The sequence below is a fragment of the Ceratotherium simum genome, chromosome 22, assembly GCF_057802395.1.
Source record: "Ceratotherium simum simum isolate JZ-2026a chromosome 22, ASM5780239v1, whole genome shotgun sequence".
NCBI classification, from domain to species: Eukaryota; Metazoa; Chordata; class Mammalia; order Perissodactyla; family Rhinocerotidae; genus Ceratotherium; species Ceratotherium simum.
This window is the reverse complement of record NC_141921.1, coordinates 8,447,950-8,470,009: the sequence shown is the minus strand read 5'-3', so window position 1 is coordinate 8,470,009 and position 22,060 is coordinate 8,447,950. Positions and strand designations below refer to the sequence as shown.

At 37.6% G+C, this 22,060-nt stretch overlaps 1 protein-coding gene across 5 annotated transcripts in view; it reads right to left on the bottom strand.

Moving 5' to 3' along the window:
* FAF1 (Fas associated factor 1) overlaps positions 1 to 22,060 on the bottom strand; it is a 487,297-nt gene that overhangs the window by 135,293 nt on the left and 329,944 nt on the right. For 4 of the 5 annotated variants that reach the window (XM_087445969.1, XM_087445971.1, XM_087445970.1 and 1 more), the window contains exons 9-10: positions 14,663 to 14,881; positions 8,516 to 8,611 (exon numbers count right to left, since the gene is read on the bottom strand). In XM_087445969.1, coding sequence (XP_087302095.1) covers positions 8,516 to 8,611; positions 14,663 to 14,881 — 315 coding nt within the window. The remainder of the gene's footprint in view (positions 1 to 8,515; positions 8,612 to 14,662; positions 14,882 to 22,060) is intronic. The other variant, XM_004438535.3, reaches the window with a different exon arrangement.

The following is a 22,060-nucleotide window of genomic DNA, read 5'->3' as shown; positions in this document are numbered from 1 at the left end:
ACCGACAAATATTTATGCATTGTATGAGAACGGGGGTCCCAGCAAGGTATCTGGCTAAATGCCTGTCTGTACAATGTTTAATAAATAAAGTCTACAAAGACTAATTAATAAGTGAAATTCCTACCTTTTAAAATATGGCACTATGTACTTAAGTTAGGAAAATAGGGAATCTATTTGATCCTTCAGTCTATGCAGAAGAGTCTAACTTAGAGATAAATAATTGCCAGAAAAGCACCAAGAGAAACCTAGAATCAAAGACTCATAAAACTTGGCTAGAGGGAATGTTAAGAGTTCAGCTAGTCATAGAATCATAGATTTTAAAGCTGGTAGGGATTTTAAAGATCTCTCATCAATGGTTTTCAAACTTCTTTTCACAGGGTTACCTTGTTCCTCTGGCCCCAAGCAAAATATTATGTAAAATTACAGTGCACACAATAGATAAGAGAAAGGCCACTGGGGTGATGCAGGGAGAGAGCAATGAGAAGCCTAATGCTCCTGGACTTGGCCTTTTCTTCTTCATATCCCTTTGACAGCTGGGGTACCTCTGAAGGATCTCAGGACACTATGGAACAATTTTTAAAACTACTGATCTAGTGAGTCTAACAGCTCCAAATGAGGAAGCCAAGATATTTACTCCACTTGACTAAGTAGGCTTAGCATTTCCTCTTGGGGCATAACCAAGCATTAATGTCCAGAGTTATAACATTTTCCCTCTTATCTTAAAGACAGTCTTCCCAATGGTTTGAGTGGAGAAGGTAATGAACATGTACTTATTGGATGAATGAAAATGAATGGTCCTTGCCCTAAGCAGTCTATCTGCTATTCTGACTGTACCACTATTTCTCACAGAAGCCTTGGTTCTACTTGTGATCCTAATCTTACTATAGTGTTTCACTTTGCAGAACCAAGATACCCACCTGATTTCAGCAATCCCACAGATTAAAAATTCAACAGCCCCTCCTCATTTCAAAGCAGTGAAGGAGCCTCCTCTACAAAATAACACATTTACTAGGACCACAACTACGCTTGAATTCCCTCTGTTTCAGGCAGGCAAATATCTCAAGCATGAAGTTCCCTTGAACTTTGAGGCTCAGTCTTAAACAGGTAAAGGCTCAGGATCTAAAAGGTACATGCTCCTTTTGGGTGCTTAGCCAGGTTCACAGGCAAGTGGAAAGAAATAAAGGTCCAAAGGACAAACCTTCTCACGTCCTTGATCAGCTAAACTATCATCTCAGCCTTCACTTAGTCTTGCCTGGTACTCCCCCCTTGCTTTAAGAGGTATCAGGTTAAGAAGGAGGGCTGGAGGACACAGGGATGAAAAAGAAAGGGACTGTTCCACATATCATCTTTGTTTTCTCACTCCTTTTACCTTACCCCCCCCACATCTATCCTTTCTCCTAAATTCACTTTTCAAATAATAGCCCCTTTCCATAACAATAGGACTTTACGTCAAGCTAGGATAGTGATTGTAATTTTGTACCTATGTAACCCATTATTCATTTTGTCTTCACAGAGTATAGAATTCCCAAATCTCTTAAGATCCCGGAAAGCGAAATCCTACCATGACAACATCTTCAAAGGGAGGTATCTACAAAGCCGATTTTGTTGAAAAAAGTATATTTCAAACATGAATTATTGAAGTATCTGCAAGAATGAGCTACTTAATTATGTATAAGGAACTCCCAATCTCTTCACATTTTTTATCAGCCATCTAACAGGTTAGGAAAAGCTTTTTCGAAAAAATGAGATAAACAATCTTTTTTTCATTAATGTTTGCTGATGAGAGTAGATAATATCTTGGTTTAGTCATGGCTGCCCTAAAATTCTTTGAATCCAGAGAAGCTGTTTATTCAGATTTTAAAAACAGATAAAAAAAAATCTGTGATTCTGTTTTGGTTGTTTATTGCATTCATTTTTCCCCTGTGTCACTTAACAAACTTTTACAAACCCCTACTAAGTGCCACAGTGCCTGGATCTGTGTGAAAGACATAGTCCATGCTCTCTCAAGGAACACCATATAATATACACAGATAACTATAATACCTAGTGATAAGTGTTAGGACAGGTAAGTTCAGACGAGAGCACTTAACACACTGGAAGTGGGAGGGATGAGGGCAAACTTCCCAGAGGAGATCATAACCAAACTCTTTGAGACAAAAGTTTAGAATTCATACATATTTGGCACTAAGGCAAGCTTATAACTGAAGCAGATGTTCCTTTCACCAGCTATTTATTATGTCGAAGCACCAGGTTAAAAGCCAGGGATACAGAGATAAAACATGGTTCTGGCCTTCAAGAAATTCCCATTCTAAAAGAAGATATATTTAGCTGCAAATATGTCTTTTTCAGTGTGATGAGAGATACAATAAAAGTATAAGCAAAGGCTATTGGAGAATAAAGGAGAGAATGATTAGTTATTCTAGGACCAGTGAAGAAGACCGTGCCAGGCTTCACACAAGTATTCATATTTAACCCATACCTTTAAAAAAGACAGCAATGTTGTGGAGTGTGTGCAATGGATGATTGGTTGGGAGAGAATTGTGCTTTAGACAGAGAAAAAACTCAAGCAAGGAACTGGATACTTAAAAAATCAATAAAGAGGGTCAGCCCTGGTGGCCTAGTGGTTAAGTTCGATGTACTCCGCTTCAGCGGGCCGTGTTCAGTTCCCAGGCGTGGACCTACACCACTTGTCAGTGGCCATGCTGTGGTGGCAGCCCACATATAAAAAAAAATAGAGGAAGGCGCCCAGGTGTTAGCTCAGGGAGAATCTTCCTCAGACAAAAACAAAACAAAGAATTCAGAAAGGCAAACTGAATCATCAGCTTTATGTATGGGAGAGGAATGTGGACTAGCAGTTAAGGGCAACAAGTTTGATAGAACTAGGTTGTGGCAGTCCTTAAACTAGCATGCTAAGGCATTTGGACTTTACGCTGATGGCAATAGGGAAATCACTAAAGGTTTTTAGGCAGAGAACTGTTCAAGGGAACAATTCTGACGGCTGTGTGTGTGTGTCTGGGTGGTGTGGTAGCATATGGCAGACTGGACTTGAAGACATAAGAAGGAGACTTATTTCAAAGTTCCAAACGAGAGAACTTGAGGGCCTACTCTTGAGCAGTAGCAGTGGGAATTGAAATGAAGAAGGATAGACTTAAAATATACTTCAGCCGAACTGATAGGAATTGTTGACCAATTAGATTTGAGGATGGAAAAAACGGAAGAGGCAAATATGACATCAAGATTTCTAGTTTGGGTAACTGAGTGGGTAGAGAAGGTCAGGTCTGGTGAGGGAGGATACTGAGGCCAGTTCTCAGATAGAATAATTTGAGGAAGCTGTAGGACAAACAGATAAAAACATCTAGTAGGCAGCTGGAAAAAAAATCTTCTTAGGAGCCGGGGAAACAGGCCCAGAAAAGATTTAGATTTGGAAGTAATTAGCATATAAATAACAGTTGAGGTTATAGGAATGAATAAGATCACTCCTTTATTTTTTAAAAAATATTTTTTAAAAAATTTTTTAAAAAAATAAAGGAACAAAAGTGATAAGGATAAGAGTTTACAGAATATGCATATCCATAAATATGTAAATATATATATAAATATTTCAATTGGTAAAGGAAGAGAACAGTAAAAGAGATGGAGAGATAGCTGTCAAAGATCAGAAAGTATACTGAAAGAATCTTAGAAGCAAGGTCTGAGAAAATTTCAGTGGAGACAAGAACTGTAAACAGGTTCAGTAGGATGAGAATTCAGGAAGAGACAGCTATAGTATTAGGACAAAAACAACATGACAAAGAAATCTGAATTTATAATCAAAAGACCCAATGTTGAATACTCTACCATTTTTTGTATGACTCTGGGCATGCGTCTTTGCATCCCCACTGCAGAATGTGACTAATATTGATCTACAAAGGTGGCTGTGAAAATGAAAACAGATGGCATAGCATGAAATCTTACAAAAACTATTATCTGACTCTAATAGTTAAATTTAATTTTAGTTACATGGTAGAAAGAAGCCAAGTTACAGTGAATTAAGTGAATAGAAGATGAAGAAATAGTCATCCATTATAGATTACTCTAAGAAGCCTGGCTGTGAAAGAAAAGAAAGATGGAGCTAAAGCTTGAGGGGCAGCCAGGTTTCAAGGAATGTTTTTTTTAGGATGAGAAGATATGAACACGTTTTTAGGATGAAGAGAAGGAATTAATAGAGAGGGAGAGGATAAAAATGCAAGAGAGATCTTTTACCCTTCCCACGTTGTGAGAAAGGCTAGTGAGGGTAGGATCAAGATAATGGGCAGAACATAAACTCCAACAGCAAGAAACTTCTCAACTAACAAATTAGGGTAACAAATTTGATGCCAATATAAAAATACCCTTATTTGAATAGCCAAAAAGGAAAGGTCATAAAAGTCTCGATGTATCAGATCAATTGGGACAGTTTCAAAGAAGAGCTGGTCCCTCAGTGACCAGAATGCACAGTTTTTGGCTTGAGTTGATGATGAACAGTAATGGGGAGACATGGTAAGTGCAGTTTTGTACAGAGTGAATCTGCAGTTAGCATTCAAATGGAGATGTTCAGGAGAAACTGGATTACTATTTACCTTGTCTGCCTATGGTGCAATCCCACCCTATGTTGGAAGGAGCCAATAGTATGTGCCATTGCACCATAGGTAGACAAGCTAAATACTTATCTCACCAAGTTTTAAAAATTGAAATACAGATTTTGGGCAATTATCTGAGTTCAATTTCATTTTGTTAGGTACAAGCTCCTTTATGGAAAAACTGCGTTCTTCACAGCTATATTCCCAGCACTTGAACCAGTACCAGGCATAGAGCAGGTATGCAATCAGTATTTAATGAATGAATATTTTATGTCACTTAAGCCAAAACCTAGGTATCATTCTTATCTCTTCCCTCTCTCTTGTCTCCCATAAATCCTATCCGTCACCGGTCCTACTGATTTTCCTTCCAAAATATTTCTTGAATCCATATCCTTCTCTCTTTTTACTAATGATGTTCTACTTCAGGATCTCATTATCTTTTGCCTGTACTAGTAAAATATATTCATATCTGATTTCCCTGTCTCCAGTCCTACTTCCCTTATAGCTAGCCACTGCACAGCAGCCAAACTGCTCTTCTTTAAAATATATATTTGGGGAAAAAAAATCATTCCCTCCTTAAAAGGCTTTTATGGCTCCTCCGAGTTCAAGTTCCCAACTTAACATACAAGACCTACTCATCTTTGCCTCATCTCTTCTTTTTTTGTTTCCCACTTCCTTTTGCATGAACACCAAACTGCACTCATCTCTCCCTATACACTCTATCAGATCATGCTGTTCCTCTGAATGGAATACTACTTCCATGTTTCTTCATTTGGCTGACTTTGTGACTCATTCTTTGTCATTCGATTTGGATGTCATCTCCTCTAGTCTTTCTTCTTCTCTTTTTAAAAAATATTCATTCATAAATATTTATTCTGTGGTTGGTATGTGCCCGACACTACACTAGATGTTAGGGCTACAGAGGTGGACACGGCTTTTAACTTGCAAACACTCTTGAAGGTTACACTCCTCCACATATTTGTCTTTCCCTAGTATCTTGTACTTGCCTCAATTTTTTCCTTAATTATACAATATGAAATTATCAGTTCAGATTCATCTGACTAGCACATAGTGAGTATTCAATAGATGTTTCCTTAACTGACGTTATAAATGAATGGTTTTAGCATTAACTACATTTGAAATTTGTTTTTTGTTATTCCTGGGGTACCCCTCCTCCTCCTTCACTGTCAACTGAGGATTGGATAATTCCCAAGGAGCTTCGGTCCAGAGGGTCCCTACATTGTCCCACCCAAGCAGCTGGGAAGAGGGAGGACAGGTACCTAGCTAGATACCCAGAGATAATGGAAGATCATCAAGAGGAGGATAAGAAGGAAAGAGAAAATGTTGAATTATCATAAAGGAAATGTATTTGCAGGGCCAGAAGGAGGATGTAAGAAACAAAACTCCCCCAGCTAGAGGACACGTAACTATAATCCATAAAATTCAAAACTTGAATTCAACTACTGGTCTCAATATCTCCGTCCCAACTCAAGGCTTAATACAGTCAATAGCAAAACGGTAACTGTCTTGAAATACATGAAGTCATGTAGGAGAAGGGGTAAAACCAGAAGAAAGAAGCAGAACCACTGAGTGGAAGCTACAAGGACACAGGTTCCAGTTTAATATAAGGACAATATCAACAGACAGAGCTGCTCAACAATGGAACTGGTTGCCTCATGAGGACAGAACCCTGTCATTGGATATAAAACACAGGTATATTTTGAGGGGATATTTTCAGTGGGCTCTTTCAGCAAACAGACTGTGGTCCTAATGTTTGGAACCTAGAAAACATTACATAAATCTGTAAATGAATGAGGAATGAATGCATGGAAGAGTGGAAATCAAATAAAAAATCTCTTCCAGTTTTATAATTCTATGACAACATAAAAACCAAGTCACAGCTTCTTTCTCATTTCTCACCAGCCCCCTGGACGAGGTATTTACAGTTAGCCAAGAAAGGAAAAATAACGGACTCATGCCAGATAATCAGATTTTAAGATATTCCCGAGGCTGTGGCTGTTTTAGTTTGGCAAAGCCTCCTAACTCCACTCTACCTTCTTCTCTAATACCTAAAGAGTGTACCAGCCCCACAAACACTACTCCTCATTGTATGGCACTGACTGCTTTCTGCTGAAGGGACCACCCAAGTAACACGTATAATGGTGAGGATGAGAGAAGCAAATAAAATAAAGTGAAAGAGGGGCCAGCCCCATGGCACAGTGGTTAAGTTTGGTGTGCTCCGCTTCCGGGGCCCCGGTTTGCGGGTTTGGATCCTGGGCACGGACTGACACCACTTGTCAGCCATGCTGTGGCAGTGACCCACACGTAGAGTGGAAGAAGAATGGCAAGGATGTTAGCTTAGGGCCATTCTTCCTCAAGCAAAAAAGGAGGAATATTGGCAACAGATGTTAGCTCAGGGTGAATGTTCCTCAGCAAAAAAAAAATTAAAAAAATAAAATAAAGTGAAACAAGTATTTGTCCACCTCTTAGAGCATAGAATAATTAATAATTTTGGGTGGAGCTAGTTGGCCACCTTTTAATGTCAGTGGATTTATCCATTAAAGAGTTGAAGCATAACCTACTTTAGCTATTGAAAATATACTCAAGCACTAGAAAGAAATTATTTCAATAAATTATTTCTGGCAATTTCTGCCAAGCAGTGAAACTCAATACCATTTTTTCTTTCATTAGGATTAGTGAGATAAAGTGCTAGAAAAAATGGTGTGGGCTCTTTAAAGGAAATTAATATTTTTAGAGGCCCAAGAAAACAGTACAGTAGTATTTGTAGCAGGGGCAAAACCTTCCCTCTTTGTGGATTTCTAAAAAACGGTAAAAACTAGAGTAGCAAATTATCATTTTCACAGGATGATCATAGACTAGAACTCCACTTATGCAGTCCCATTTCTCTTTCACATATTTAAGTGATATAAATACATATTCAGAGGATGGCTGGAAAGGTCCTGTAGCAGCTTCCATAATGAGTGTCCAAAATATATAGTCAATTTAAATAAAAATTTGCAACCACATTTTGTATAGTATGTAAGTGGAAAAGGTTTTACTGGACTCACCCAAGTTTTCGAATACTTGGATCACGCTCTAGCCTGAAAAACACTAATGTAAATACAGTTTTTCTGTGCTATTTAGTTATGACCTCTGTTGCACACACTTTTTAAGCCATGGTGATGACTTTTCCTAGCACGTAGTAGGAGTTTGATAAATACTTTTTAAATGGATAAACTATAATGTCCAGGCTCTCTTTCCCTTTCCCTTATAACCAAAGTTATAGTTGGACACAGAGTGCTATTTGTAGCCATGGAAAAGATAGTTGCCTTTTAACATCTTTCAGACCCACAAAGATACACACAGGCACAACACATACACAAATATGTTCAATCTAATCTGCCCCTCTTCTTTGTTTCTACAGCACCCCGTGGTGCAGTTATCACTGCATTTATTACATTATGCCATTATTATTAGTTTACTAATCTATTACCTTTGACTCTGAGCACCTTGGTATAGGTACATTGTTATTCATCTTTGTTACCTCGTATCAAGCACAATGCCTGGCTCATACAACTCAATGAGTTAAAGGACCTTGAGGATCAATCCTAATAAATGTACTCAACCATACAGTCAGCAGCAAAGAAAATCCCTTTGTTAACCTGACAGTTCTAAGTAAAAATCATTTCAACCAATCCACCCAAATTCTGTCTGTTGAAACATGAAACTTATAAAACAAGAAGGAGCATATTAGCAATAACCTTGCATGGAAAGTTCCTGTCTTCAAGAATTTACTGAGACTTTATTCACACTACATTAACTTTATCTATTCACTGCTGTGGCAGATAAGGATAGGAAGTGGGCAGGGGGTGGAGGATAGGCCTTCCATTCAAAGAAAAGCTGGCAAACAGGCTTACCTCTTCAGACTGCTCCCGGGTCTGTGCAGGTGAAGATCTTCTTCCCACTGTAAGTCGATGGCAGGGGTAAGAGAGCCCTGATTCAGCTAGACACATCTGCAAAAAATTGAATCCATCATTTGTAAACAAATGAGGCCCTGTTTCAACAAAAGGATTTTACTTTTTTGATATTTTCTATTACTTTTGAAGCTAAAATTGAAAGCTTACTCTAGTAGCCCAGGCATTGAACTACCAGGAAGGATTTGAAAATTTGAAATTTTTCCACAACGGAATGTTAAAATAGCCAAGGCTGTTTTTCGTTAGACAATAGACTGGGGCTCCAGGAAACTGTAATAAGCCTAAAATAAAGCTAATCATATATATTACCTCCCTCCCCAGCATGTCTGTTACTTTTCTGATTAGCAGAATAATACCTCCGTTTCCTAATTCCCAGGGCAGTATCTATAAATCTTTTTTGCAGGGTACTTAGAAGAGTGTTTGCTGAAGGCATTTAAAAATAAAGTTTCCAGGGGCCGGCCCAGTGATATAGTGGTTAAGTTCACTTGCTCCACTTTGGCGGTCTGGGGTTTGCGGGTTCAGATCCCAGGTGTGGACCTACGCACTGCTCATCAAGCCATGCTGTGGCATCGTCCCACACACAAAATAGAGGAACTGGCAACAGATGTTAGCTCAGGGCCAATCTTTCTCACCAAAAAAAAAAAAAAAAAAGAAAGGATCCACACATGGTAACAATGTCATTTATGTTTTAATGAATATTAATCCACAATTTCAGATCATTATTATAGCTTATGAATCTATACTGTATGTAAAGCATCTAGCACAGTACCTGGCACACACTCAGTTTACTGATTTATTACCATAATGATCTAAAACACTACCCAAAGAATCCGTCTAGTTTAGCCAAAACAATGAGAGCAACATATATTTGCTTCTACTGAAGTTTATAGTGGGTCAGATATTAAATAACTATTTTGAGGTTGAAATTAAATTTGGGCAAATATGAGTGCATGTCACTTTTGTCTATATAAAAGAATTAAAACAATATTAAATAGCCAAAAGAGGGTGTTTTTTTTGGTGGTCATGAAATGACACATGTGTATTTAATGTAATGATGATATAAAGTGCAGTTTCTTTTATTATTATTAGAAATAAAATAGGGTATCCACTAGCACACTGAAAACATCCATTGGTAACTTTTGAGGATGTGTGAATCAAACTGACATATGAGGAAACCCAAATATCTCTAACTTCATTGGGACCAGGCAAAGCCACAATAGTAGATTGGTCATAACTACAATTTGAACATGTGTTATAATCAGGCTAATTATCTGAAGATAAATTTTGGAATGGAAAATGCAAATGTCACATAAATATCCAGGTATTTTTAATCATGTGAGGTGTGTGCTGTCATATAGATTATACCAATAAAAATCTTATGTGTTTGATTATTGTTATTTTTCCTTTAGTCTTTTTAAAGGTTTTTGTTTGTTTTTGCATCTAGATGTTTTGGCATTGTACTGTACAAATGCTAGAAGACCTGATTAATAAAAAAATAAATAAATAAAAGCAAAATTGCATCGATTCTGTCATTTCTATTTAATAATATTTATCAACGTAATTGTCACAATTAGCTCAATTTACTTCATTTCGCTACGAATAAAAGCAAAGCTAAGTTGGATAAGAAGTACAGGCTAAATTTCAAGGCACGTGACCTTCACAATATTTTTCATTTGAAAAAAGTCCTCTTGCCCCACCCTGAAATCCTCTGGTAATGAAATAGTAATGATGGTAAATGTCACTGACAATCAGAAGCAGTGTAGTGTAATGGAAAGAAACTTGAACCAGGAGCCAGAAAAATCTTGATTCAAGTACTGCCTAGCCTCCTGATCTTGGAAAAGTCATTTCTCTATCCTAAGCCAGAGTATCCTCGTTCATTAATTGAAGTGAGTAAACTCTGCTCTAATCACCTTAATGGACTTCTGAAAGAGTTAAATGTGATGCGGTAAGTAAAAGCGGGCTTTGAAACTATACTGAAATAGCCATAAGAGCTCTTATCATTCCAATGATCATTATTTTTAGGACATGGAGAAGAGAAGTGTTATAATTAACTTTCACTGTGACTACTTTTGCATACAGCCCAGTCATGTGTAAGTTAAAAGAGGACATATTTTAGGAGGAACTGGAGGAAAGTGCTCACTACAAGTACATGGTAATACAAATGGGCTGGCTCCTCAATGGGCTTGTCTCCACAGTTATCAACATTAACCTTCCCTGTAGGTACTAAAAATTCCTGAAGATAACAGTAGAACGGCCAGGACTTTCTTCTTAGTCTACAGCTGACCAAGTGGGCCTCGGCATGATCCTATTTCAGATCCTACTAATCACAATGCACTGAGGAAATTCAAAGGTCAGGAATTTCTGAGTTACTATGTGCCCAGCATTGATTAAATATAAGGCATAGTGTCTGTCCTAAGAGAACATACATACCAGTTGGGGAGAGAAGAGATGCACATAGGAACAGGTACAGAAAAGGAATACGAGTGAGTGAAGATGGGGTTATCTCTCCACTAGGTAGTCTCTGTAGGGCTGGGGACCCCTTGGAAGGGACCGTAGTTACTCAGAGAGTGATTTCAAGAAGTTAGGGCTAAAACAACTGTTTGCGGGCCGGCCCGGTGGCTTAGCGGTTAAGTGCACGCGCTCCACTACCAGCGACCCGGGTTCCAATCCCGGGCACGCACAGACACACGGCTTCTCTGGCCATGCTGAGGCCGTGTCCCACGTACAGCAACCAGAAGGATGTGCAACTGTGACATACAACTATCTACTTGGGCTTTGGGGAAAAAAAAAGAGGAGGATTGGCAATAGATGTTAGCTCAGAGCCGGTCTTCCTCAGCAAAAAGAGGAGGATTAGCAGGGATGTTAGCGCAGGGCTGATCTTCCTCACAAAAATAATAATAATAATAATAATAATAATAATAATAATAATAATAATAAAGTAACTGTTTGCTAATAACCTAAATTTACATAGAAGATGTGAAGTCAAAAGGCTACATCCAGGCTGGCTCAATCACTCAATTGCCCAAAGACTGTGAGCAAAATCATTTAGAATTTCTGTACTTCAGTTTTCTTACTTACAAAATGGTGTAATACAATCTGTCCTTAATTTACATAATAGGGTAATACAATCTGTTCTATCTCCCTCACAGAGTTGGTATGAAGATCCTATGACATAACGTATGTGAAACCAAATGGTTATGTAATCATAAAGGAGCAATACTATTATCATTGTGCTATTTATTTTGCAAGAAATTGGAAAAAGAAAAAGTTTAGGACTGAAGGTTTGTTTAACTTCACAGTTGAAGATGGTTAGCTTTAAAAATTTAGATTTACATACATTACATTAGTTAATTAACCTATACATAATGGTAATCTTTCAATCACAAGATTGCTTTGACCTAATACAATGAAGAACTGTGACTCATTTTCAAAATATGTTTCAAGGCTTTATTCAGTTTTTTTTCTGGCCATGTTAGACTGTAATTCTCTGACTTACATCACAGATGCAGAGATTCAAAATAGGTTTACAAATTCAAGATTTCTTTATTTTATTATTTAATTCTATACCCTTAAACAAATGCCGCACATCTTGGGGTATAATCTTCTGGATGCTTGGGAATGGGTAGAAGTTGGGGGAAAGAGTGGAATTTTCATGCCTAAAATTTCACTGGCAAATTGATCCTACAATTAATCCTATTATATACATATAATGGGTTATGTTGTTGAATGTCATAGGAGTTTGTTATACATATTAAGACTTGATTAAGAGTAATTTTAGGTTTACAACAAAATTGAGAGGAAAATACAGAGATTTCCCCTATACTCCCTGCCCCGCCCCCTACATGCATAGTTTCTGCCATTATCAACAGCACTCACTAGAATGGTGCATTTTTTTTTTTTGGTGAGGAAGATCAGCCCTGAGCTAACATCCAATGACAATCCTCCTCTTCTCGCTGAGGAAGATTAGCCTTGAGCTAATCTGCGTCCATCTTCCTCTACTTTATATGGGACGCTGCATGGCTTGACAAGCAGTGCGTCGGTCCATGCCCGGGGTTCCGATCCCGTGAACCCTGGGCTGCAGAAGCAGAGCACGGGAACTTAATTGCTACGCCACCGGGCCGGCCCCTGAATGATGCATTTTTTTTTTTTACCAAGGATGAACCTACATTGACACATCATCATTATCCAAAGTCCATAGTTTACATTAAGGTTCACTCCTGGTGGTGTACATTTTATGTGTTTTGAAAAAGGTATAATGACATTTATCTATCATTATAATATCATACAGAGTATTTTCACTGCCCTAAAAATCCTCTGTGCTCTGCCTGTTTATCTCCCCCTCCCCCCCAACCCTGGCAACCACTGATCTTTTTATTGTCTCCATAGTTTTGCCTTTTCCAGAATGTCATCTAGTTGGAATCATACAGTATGTAGCCTTTTCAAATTGCCTTTAAATGCCTTAAATAGGCATTTAAAGTTCATCTATGTCTTGTCATGGCTTGAAAGCTCATTTCCTTTTAGTGCTGAATGATACTGCATTGCCTTGATGTACCACAGTTTATTTATCCATTCACCTACTGAAGGACATCTTGGTTGCTTCCAAGTTTTGCCAATTATGAATACAGGTGCTATAAACATTTGTGTATAGGTTTTTGTGCGGACATAAGTTTTCAACTCCTTTGGGTAAATACCAAGGAGTGCAAATGCTAGATCATACGGTAAGAGTATGTTCAGTTTTTTAAGAAACCACCAAACTGTCTTCCAAAATGGCTGTACCATTTGCACTCCCACCAGCAGTAAGTGAGAGTTCCTGCTGCTCCACATTTTAGTCTTCTTGGCTTGTCTTCTGATTCTCTTGAAAGCAAGGACTTTCAGAGTCAGAGTGTCCTGACTTCAAATTCACTTCTGCTAGTCACTGTTCTATTATTTACTCCAATCAATATTTTTAATCTCAAACTTCAGTTTCTTCTTCTATAAAAACACATATTACCTTTCCTAACAGGCTTTCTGTGAGGATGGCTTAAAGGTGAATACATTTGCCAAACAGTAGATATTCCACCAGTTAGTGAATACTCTTAAAGTCTATTTGAAGTTTTTCCTTTTCTTCTTATAGAAGGTATTTAGTATTTTTCTTTAGTGTTTTCTTAGTATTTTTCGTATGCTAATGATTCTCAAAGTGTGGTCTACAGACATAGGGTGCTTGAGATCCTTTTAGGGGTTCCACAAGGCCAAAATAATTTTCATAATAATACTTAGATGGTTTTTGACTTTTTCACTGTGTTTCTATACTGATGGTGAAAAAGCAACAGGGGGAGAAACTGTGGCTACCTTAGCACAAATCAAGGTAGTGGTACCTTACTGTGCTGAAGTCTCCAGAGCCATGTTCTCACTGCTAAAATGCTAGTTTCACTTAAGAATGTCCCCGTTGAATCAGTAAAAATCATTACTTTTAATTAAACTTGACTCTTGAGTACTTATCTTTTAATATTCTATGTGACAAATGGGAAGTATGCATAAAGCACTCCCGCTATACAGCCGAGTATGATGGTTGTGTTGAGGAAAAAACACACTTGTGCAATTGTCTGAGTTTTGTGCTGAACCAGCTACTTTTTTCGTGGGACACTATTATTACCTAAACGACTGGCCGACAAACTATGGTTATTCGGATTTAAGTATCTGACGGGATTTTCCTCCAAAATGAATGAAGCAAGCCTGTTACTTCAAGAAACAAGTCTGACAATATTAATGCCAATGACAAAATCTGAGTTTTAAGTAAAAATTAAAATTTTGGAAAACTATCAGCCATCACGAGCTCAATAGCTTCCCAATGCTTAAAAACTTTTCTAATCAGATCAGTGGTGATATTAACAGATGTGACTTTTTGATATCATATAATAAAATCTGTCAACATTAGAAAATCTGTGCAACTCAGAGGACCAATACTCTCCAAATGAACAATGAATGCATGATGTTATAAAATTGTGCAGGAGTAAAAGATCTATTCAAAGTGCAAGACAGAGCAATGGATTTTACTGTAACAAAGCACAAAAAGTACATTGATATGGCTCTAGATTCCACACTGAAACTAACCTTTAGAAAACTATCACTCATCAAGTTCTGGTTTTGTATCAAAGAAGAATATCCACAATTATCTGAAAAGACTAAAACATTCCTCCCTTTTCCAACAACAGATCTGTGTGAGGCCAGATTTTCTTCATATACTTCAACTGAAACAATATATAACAACAGGCTGAATGGAGAAGATATGAGAATCCAGTTGTCTTCTATTAAGCCAGACATTAAGTAGACCTGCAAAAGTGTAAAATGTCACTCTACTCAGTAATTTTATTTTTTGGAAAATACAATTAACTTTCATAACAAATGCTAGTTATATTAACATGAAATGGATTTATTATTATCTTAAATAAACAATTTTTACTCAATATTAATTTTGCATATAACAAATATCAATAGATATAATCCATACAATCAAAAGCTCTTTGGGGTCTTTGATGAATTTTTTTTAAGAGCACAAAAGGTTGTACTGAGACCAGAAAGTTGTGACTTGCCGAGCTATGCAATGGGTACACGTGAAACTAATTTTCATAAATAATAATGGCAATTATTTGAAACAACTGAGAAGCCCAAAAAGCACATTCTTTTGTGAAGTTTTAGAATCTTCTCAATGTTTCCCTTTATATAATTAAGAAAGTATACAAAGTTTTCCTTATAAACAAATTAAAATGAAATATTAAGACAATGTACAAAAGATAACTCCTAAACCATTATAACTGATGACTAGCTATCTCTGACAAATCCGTAACACAGAATTATTATTTTAAGCTTGGCCCTCAGAGTGTTTATCAGGCCCTTCTTAATAACGCTTTCTTTAAAAATATGAATTAGTGCTTGAAAGTATTTTTTATTTTGTTGCCAAATTTTAGTCCTCTCCCAAATACATACTTGGAGCCTACATACTTCCTCATTGTTAATGATAGAGACTAAGACATTTTAAGACTATTGGATTGGAATTTAGAAGAATGAGTTATGAGACCCTGGGCTAGTCATCAGGAGCCTTAATATTCCCTTTTGTAAGATGTGGGAGTAACCCACATTACAGATCCCTTCCAGCTCTAATGGACTGTGATCTTAATACGTCACTAAGAAGATTCAGTTCAGTCACCTGCAGGATCCTTGCCCTGCACGTGATATACTTAGTAACACAACCTAACAATTCTGAAACTATAGCTTTACTACGTGTATCTTTTAAAAATCAGCTTGTAAAATACAATTCCCTGGTGTTTTCAAAAAGAAAATTAATATAAGAAAGTTTTTTTTAAAACCACATTTCAAGCTTGTCATCATCTTGACAAGGCATCAGTGTAATTAATTCCATTCAGGTTTAGAAATGCTACTGGGCAACAACATTGAATATAATCATCACAATACAAAAAAGATATGCACACACACACACATATCACTGAGTATTGCTTAATTGAGGCTACACATATTTTGAAGTGTATACAATTTGATAAGTTTTGAAATATGTATACAAATACCCATAAAACCACTCAGTAGTTTTTAAAATATTTTAATAATAATTGCTATTATGGAGATTTTACTATGTAATGGTATTATGCAAAGTGTTTTATATGCCTTACCCCACTTAATTCTCACAAATAACCCTGCCAGATAGGTATTACTATAATCCCCATTTTAAAGGGGAGGATAGTTAAGGCTTACATAGATTAAGAAGCTTGCCCAAGGTCACACAGGTACTCAGTAGTGAGCCAAAATTCACACTCTGGCAGTTTTATCTCAGAGCCATTTAAAAATAATTCAAACAACTATTAAGGCCCTACTATATGTTGTCCTAAGGTCTGATAAACAATAATTACTTTCTTTGGCTTAATTAAAACAGCTACTCCCGGACACCATTAATTTGTCAGGCACGGGGCCAGCCCCGTGGCTTAGTGGTTGAGTGAGCGCGCTCTGCTGCTGGCGGCCGGGGTTCGGATCCCGGGCGCGCACCGACGCACCGCTTCTCCGGCCATGCTGAGGCCGTGTCCCACATACAACAACTAGAAGGATGTGCAGCTATGACATACAACTATCTACTGGGGCTTCTGGGGGGGGAAATAAATAAATAAATAAATAAAATCTTTAAAAAAAAAAATTTGTCAGGCACTATATATTAAGTGTTTAACATAATATACGTCTATCATACATGACAATCCTGCAGATTAAAGATAATCATGATTGCATAGATCACTAAACAACCTTACAGAGATAGAATAACTTGTCTAAGATCAATCAACTACTAAGTGGCAAACCAGATTTGACTCCCAAAGATATGGAGTTTTCAACTACATCACATTTCTGACTGATAAAAAAAGCCTTTTACGAGTAAGGAGCCCTGAAGATGACTGCTGGATCACCCCTTTAAAATTTTCAAATGCTCACTGTTCAGCTAGACAGATTATTAGGGTAGTTTTAAGCCAAACTAAATCATGAGGCTGAAGTTTCATTTACTGCCAACCAGAGTGCAAATCAAAAAAGCTTACTTATTCACAATCCAAGCTTTTTTTTTTTTTTTTAATCACTTATGTGCTAGAAAAGTCACAGAGCTTTAATTTGTGGCAGGTTGAAGCAAGCTTATTAAGAATGTTAGTTACTAAGTGCACATTCACTTGTCTGGACTAGCCCACTGCCACATTCTTGTAGCAGGGTTAAATAGCAGTTTAGTCACCTCATAAAAAAGCACACTGTTAAAAAGGAAGTGACTAATAATATTCTGGAACTATTGGAATATTATAAGAGATGTGCAGGTCAAGATCAATTATTTACAAAACTCCTGTGTAAATAGCTCAAAAACTGTTTTTTCCGCCTGGCCTTGCTGTGTTATTGTCCTCAATGGATTTGGCAAGCTGGTAAGGTTTAATGCAATAAACACCAACAGTAACAAATTCTGAGGCTTTTTGCTATGCATATAAATAAGAATGTTATCATGCAAGCAAGCAGAGCTGGAAGAAACAAGGATAGCTGGTATAGATGGCTTCATTTTAGATTCATAAGATATTAGAGTTGGACGGTGATGAATTAGAATTCATCAGTTGCTGGTATCTAACCAGAAGATCACAGATCTTGAAGCCTTAGCTGAGTTTAAGTGCTGCTGCCATACCCTCCCCCTCAGGTACCCTCTGCTACATTCCAAGCTAGTAATGAGACTCTCCGGAGAGAAGCTTATCAGCAACCTACTCTTAAACTTCTATCAGTAGCCCCACCATTCCCAACAGATTTCAAATGAAAGGCAGTTTCTCCTCACAAGAAGATCTAGTGTAATCCTGCCATTTAACAGAGGGAGAAACTGCGACAGAGAGGTAAAGTTTCTTGTCCTAAGTCACACAGCTGCTTAATGATAACACAAGCATGTTCTCTGACTCTTAACCTAGGTCTTTCTACTAGATAACCTTAACTATGTTCTTCAAAGACATGATAGTTGCAAAATACTAGTAACTATCTTGGTTTAATTATCTCAAATTTCTAAAAAAAAATTTGGGGAAATAAATATGAAAATAATTTAAAATGCTCCTGACTTGTTTTTTGTTTGTTTGTTTGTTTTGTTTCTTTTAACCTGCTGGAATTCTTGAAAACAAGGAGAATCACTCAATGCTACCTTTTTTTTTTTTGGTGAGGAAGACCGGCCAATCTTCCTCTTTTTGCTTAAGGAAGATTGTCACTGAGCTAACATCTGTGCCATTCTTCCTCTATTTTTTGTATGTAGGACTCTGCCACAGCACGGCTTGATGAGCGGTGTGTAAGTCCACACCTGGGCCACTGAAGCAGAGTGTGTGAACTTAACCACTATGCCACCAGGCTGGCTCCCCTGATGCTACTTTTCTACATTACACTTGCCCACCTTCATGCTTCCCTGCACTGGTCTAACATCATCTTCAGCTCTTTCTGTCAAAAAAAGGTTGCTCAACACAAAAGTTTTTTTTTTTCATCTTCTGCCGCATCTCAGTCCCTAAAACCAGATTACATCATAGGGAGATAAAGAGTTGCCCACTGCAACAGAATTAGCAAAACTTCTCAACAGATGTACTTTTATAAACTAAATATATAGATAATAACAACATTCTTGGATTTTATTATTTATTAATTCTAGTGAGTACACTAGAAGAACTTCTGAAGTATTTCAGACTACTAGAGTACTTTTAAAGAGCATTAAGTTATATAAGAAATATAGCGCTATTAGGCCAGCCTAACGCTGCCCAGTGGCATAGTCTCTCTCACATCTATTTAGCGAGAATGGTCAGATTTAACCTGTATAAAGATACTAGCTCAGGCAAGCAAACAAGTTGTTATTTGCGAGGCAACTTTAAACCAAAGAAACTACTTCAGTTGAATCAAGAGTTCTGTGTTCAAGTCAACTCTTTTGCACAGAGGCCAATAATCCATGCTGTGAATTAAAATGGCACTTGTTTCTCAGTTCCTGTCTCTACTGCTTTATGTCATTTAATTGCTTATGAGCACCCTCTGGTGGAGGGCAGAAGAGGGAATGAATATATTAAATATATTGCTTCTAATCCACAGACTGGTGAGGGGGAAAAAGTAATCTGAAGTACCTTAACCTTGCCCTTCTTCCCCATAATCACTTCATAATTTAGAGCTAGTTGCTGAATAAGTTATATTAACCATCCAGTTACTCAGAGTCTATAACTTAATCATTCAATAAACATTTATTAAGTTTCTATTATATGTCAGGTACTTAGATGCAGACAACTTATTGGTATAAGTTAAATGTTTCATAACACCTTATGTCAACTACATTTAACTTAATTAGTATGTGTTCTGAAACATACACAGAACAACCAAACATATTACTTAATCTTCTCCACACCAAAGATATCCAGAAAATGTTGACCAATACTTCATAAAATATTTTCTTCCTCGGTGAACAAAGTAAGTTTATTTAGGTGTTTCTTATCTCTTCTCAAGAGCTTGTACGACATTCTTCTAAGTGCCACCCAGTGGAGAGTCTGGTTGTTTAGATATATTTGGGCTCCGAGTGCATCTAGGAGCCCATCTCTGACATTCACTATCTGCTTATGACTGAGATTTTTAAAAGGATATATTATAAGTGATATCCAAGAGTGGAACTTGCTACAGGTTTCCCACTTAATTTCTATGAGATAAAATTAACCAAGATTGAGAGACAGGAAAACATACTATTGGGGGCACAGGAAAGGGGTATTCCTATCTGCTGCAGAGACTCTGGGGGACCAGTTAAGCTTACTGAGAATTTCCAGCTTAAATACATTTAACCAGCTTGTAAGCTACTTCTCTTCCGTCACCACCATTAAAGCAAAGCAAGTATTGTTCTTTTACGTCTTAAGGCTGCACAGTGCCCTTTTATGACTTTCTCCCATCAATGCTGCCTGTGATATGATTCCATGTGTATAAAAATATCGGTGGGCTAATACATGGAAAAAACACTGTACATAGAGAAAATGAACTGGGTTAAAATCCTAAATCTGCCTTGTATTCATTGTGTGACCTTGATCAACTCTCTTCCCTTAGTTTTATCACTTGTAAAATGAAAAATAACTGGGCTAGGTGATTTCCAAAGTCTTTTCTTCACTCTGAACAAATTTTTCAAGGCCAGACCCGGCCCACCTTTCTAGCTATTATCCCCAACTACTTTTTTATACTGTACACGGGTTTGTTTGCTCACTGATCCAAAAATATGGCTTGCACTTGCCTACTCCTAGGCTCTTCCTCCTGCCGTTACTCTTGGCTCGGTTTCCCTTCCCATTTTTTCCCACCTGTCTACTTCATAGGCATGTTAGGATCATATGAGAAAAGTAAGTGAAAGCACTTCTTCAAAACTCAGCTCGATCTCCTCCTGAAAGCCTTCTATAACCTCCCCAACCTCAAAATTTTCTCTGTTCTCTAAAATACCTGGTGTCTTTTCTCAGTCACTCATACCTAGTAACACTTGGACAAATCTTCCAGAAATAAACATCTTTTAGTTAGCTAGTTCCTGAGGGGAGGACTGGAATCCCAAGTGGGAGTTGGGTAGAAGGAGGCAGTGGGGATTTTAGAGACAGAGGACTTAACATGGGTAGGTCAGGGTCTGGGTTAAAGGGACTAAAGCCTGGCCCAGGAACTGGACCCAACTGAGGGGAAAGCCAAATATCTAGGGATCAAAACTCTGTCTTCCTACATTTGTGGAAGTCTGCCCAAGCCATAACCCTGTATGACATTTCTGGCACTGGGGAAGAGGCAGTCTCAAGAAAGGCAGCAACACTGCTTCAATGGTGCAATGGGTCAGGGGACTTGATGTTCTAGAAGGTGAAGGGGAGAAGGAGTATCCCATTGAATAGGGAAGGAATCTCATACCCATGTCTCCTGAATCATTTGCACCTGTGACAAGGAAGTCTCTGGAAAACCATGTGTCACTGTAAGGCAATTTCTTTGGTAATCAGGTGTCATTATGCTTCCTTGGAGAGGTATATAAGCAGACTGATTATGAACTCGGACTTCAAAGCCATACTGCCAGTGTTCGAAATCCTGGGTCTGCCAGCTAATAGCTGTATCATTTTGGACAATTCTCCTATCTTCTCAGTGCCTCAATTCCCTCCTCTGCAAAGTTTCTAAGTCAAAAGATTGTTGTGAGGATTAGAGTTTACATATATACGTGTGTGTATACGGCTGATTGTAGGGATTTTGCTACATAACTCTGGGGAATAGACAAACAGATAACACTGAATTTGTTTTAAGTAGAGTGCAAAATGCTATTATTCATTCACTTAACTAATCTTTACTGAGCATCCACTCTGTGCCAAGAACTCAGCTGAGTGCTAGGGATACAGCCAATGGCGAACAGTTTCTGATTTGATGAAGTTAATGGTTTTCTAGGCTATAGGTTTGTGAGTGAAGTGTAGACCATGTTAGCTCTATTTTATTATGCTACACCTAATTGTTATCCTCTTAGTGAGAATGCACCTGGCATAGTTTGCCACAGTCCCATTCCACAGAAAAGAAAAATGAGGCTCATATTTTCACCCAAGATCGCAGAGCTAATAAATAGAACAGAGTCAGGATTAACAAATGTTGACTCTTAGTTTTTTTTGTAATGACATCCCTTCCACTTTAAATGTGAGCCAATCTGGCTAGCTTGTGAAGCCTCTGATTTATTGGGTGCAAGAACACGGTAAAGTTGAATTATGAAAAAATTTTAGGAGTCTCTAAATGTCATTAGATTACCTGAAATCATAACTCTATTTTAAGGCATAGAAAGGCAATGAAAGAAATAAAGAAAGCAATTTACATAGCAAAATCTCATCTGTTTTTTAACACAGTAAGCTTCTATAGCCTGAAAATTTGTAAAGAAAAACCGCACTTTAACTTTTCTATACTTCTCAGGTCAGGCAAACATAGTCATCATGTCATCTGAATTATTTTCTAAGTAAATTAAAGTAT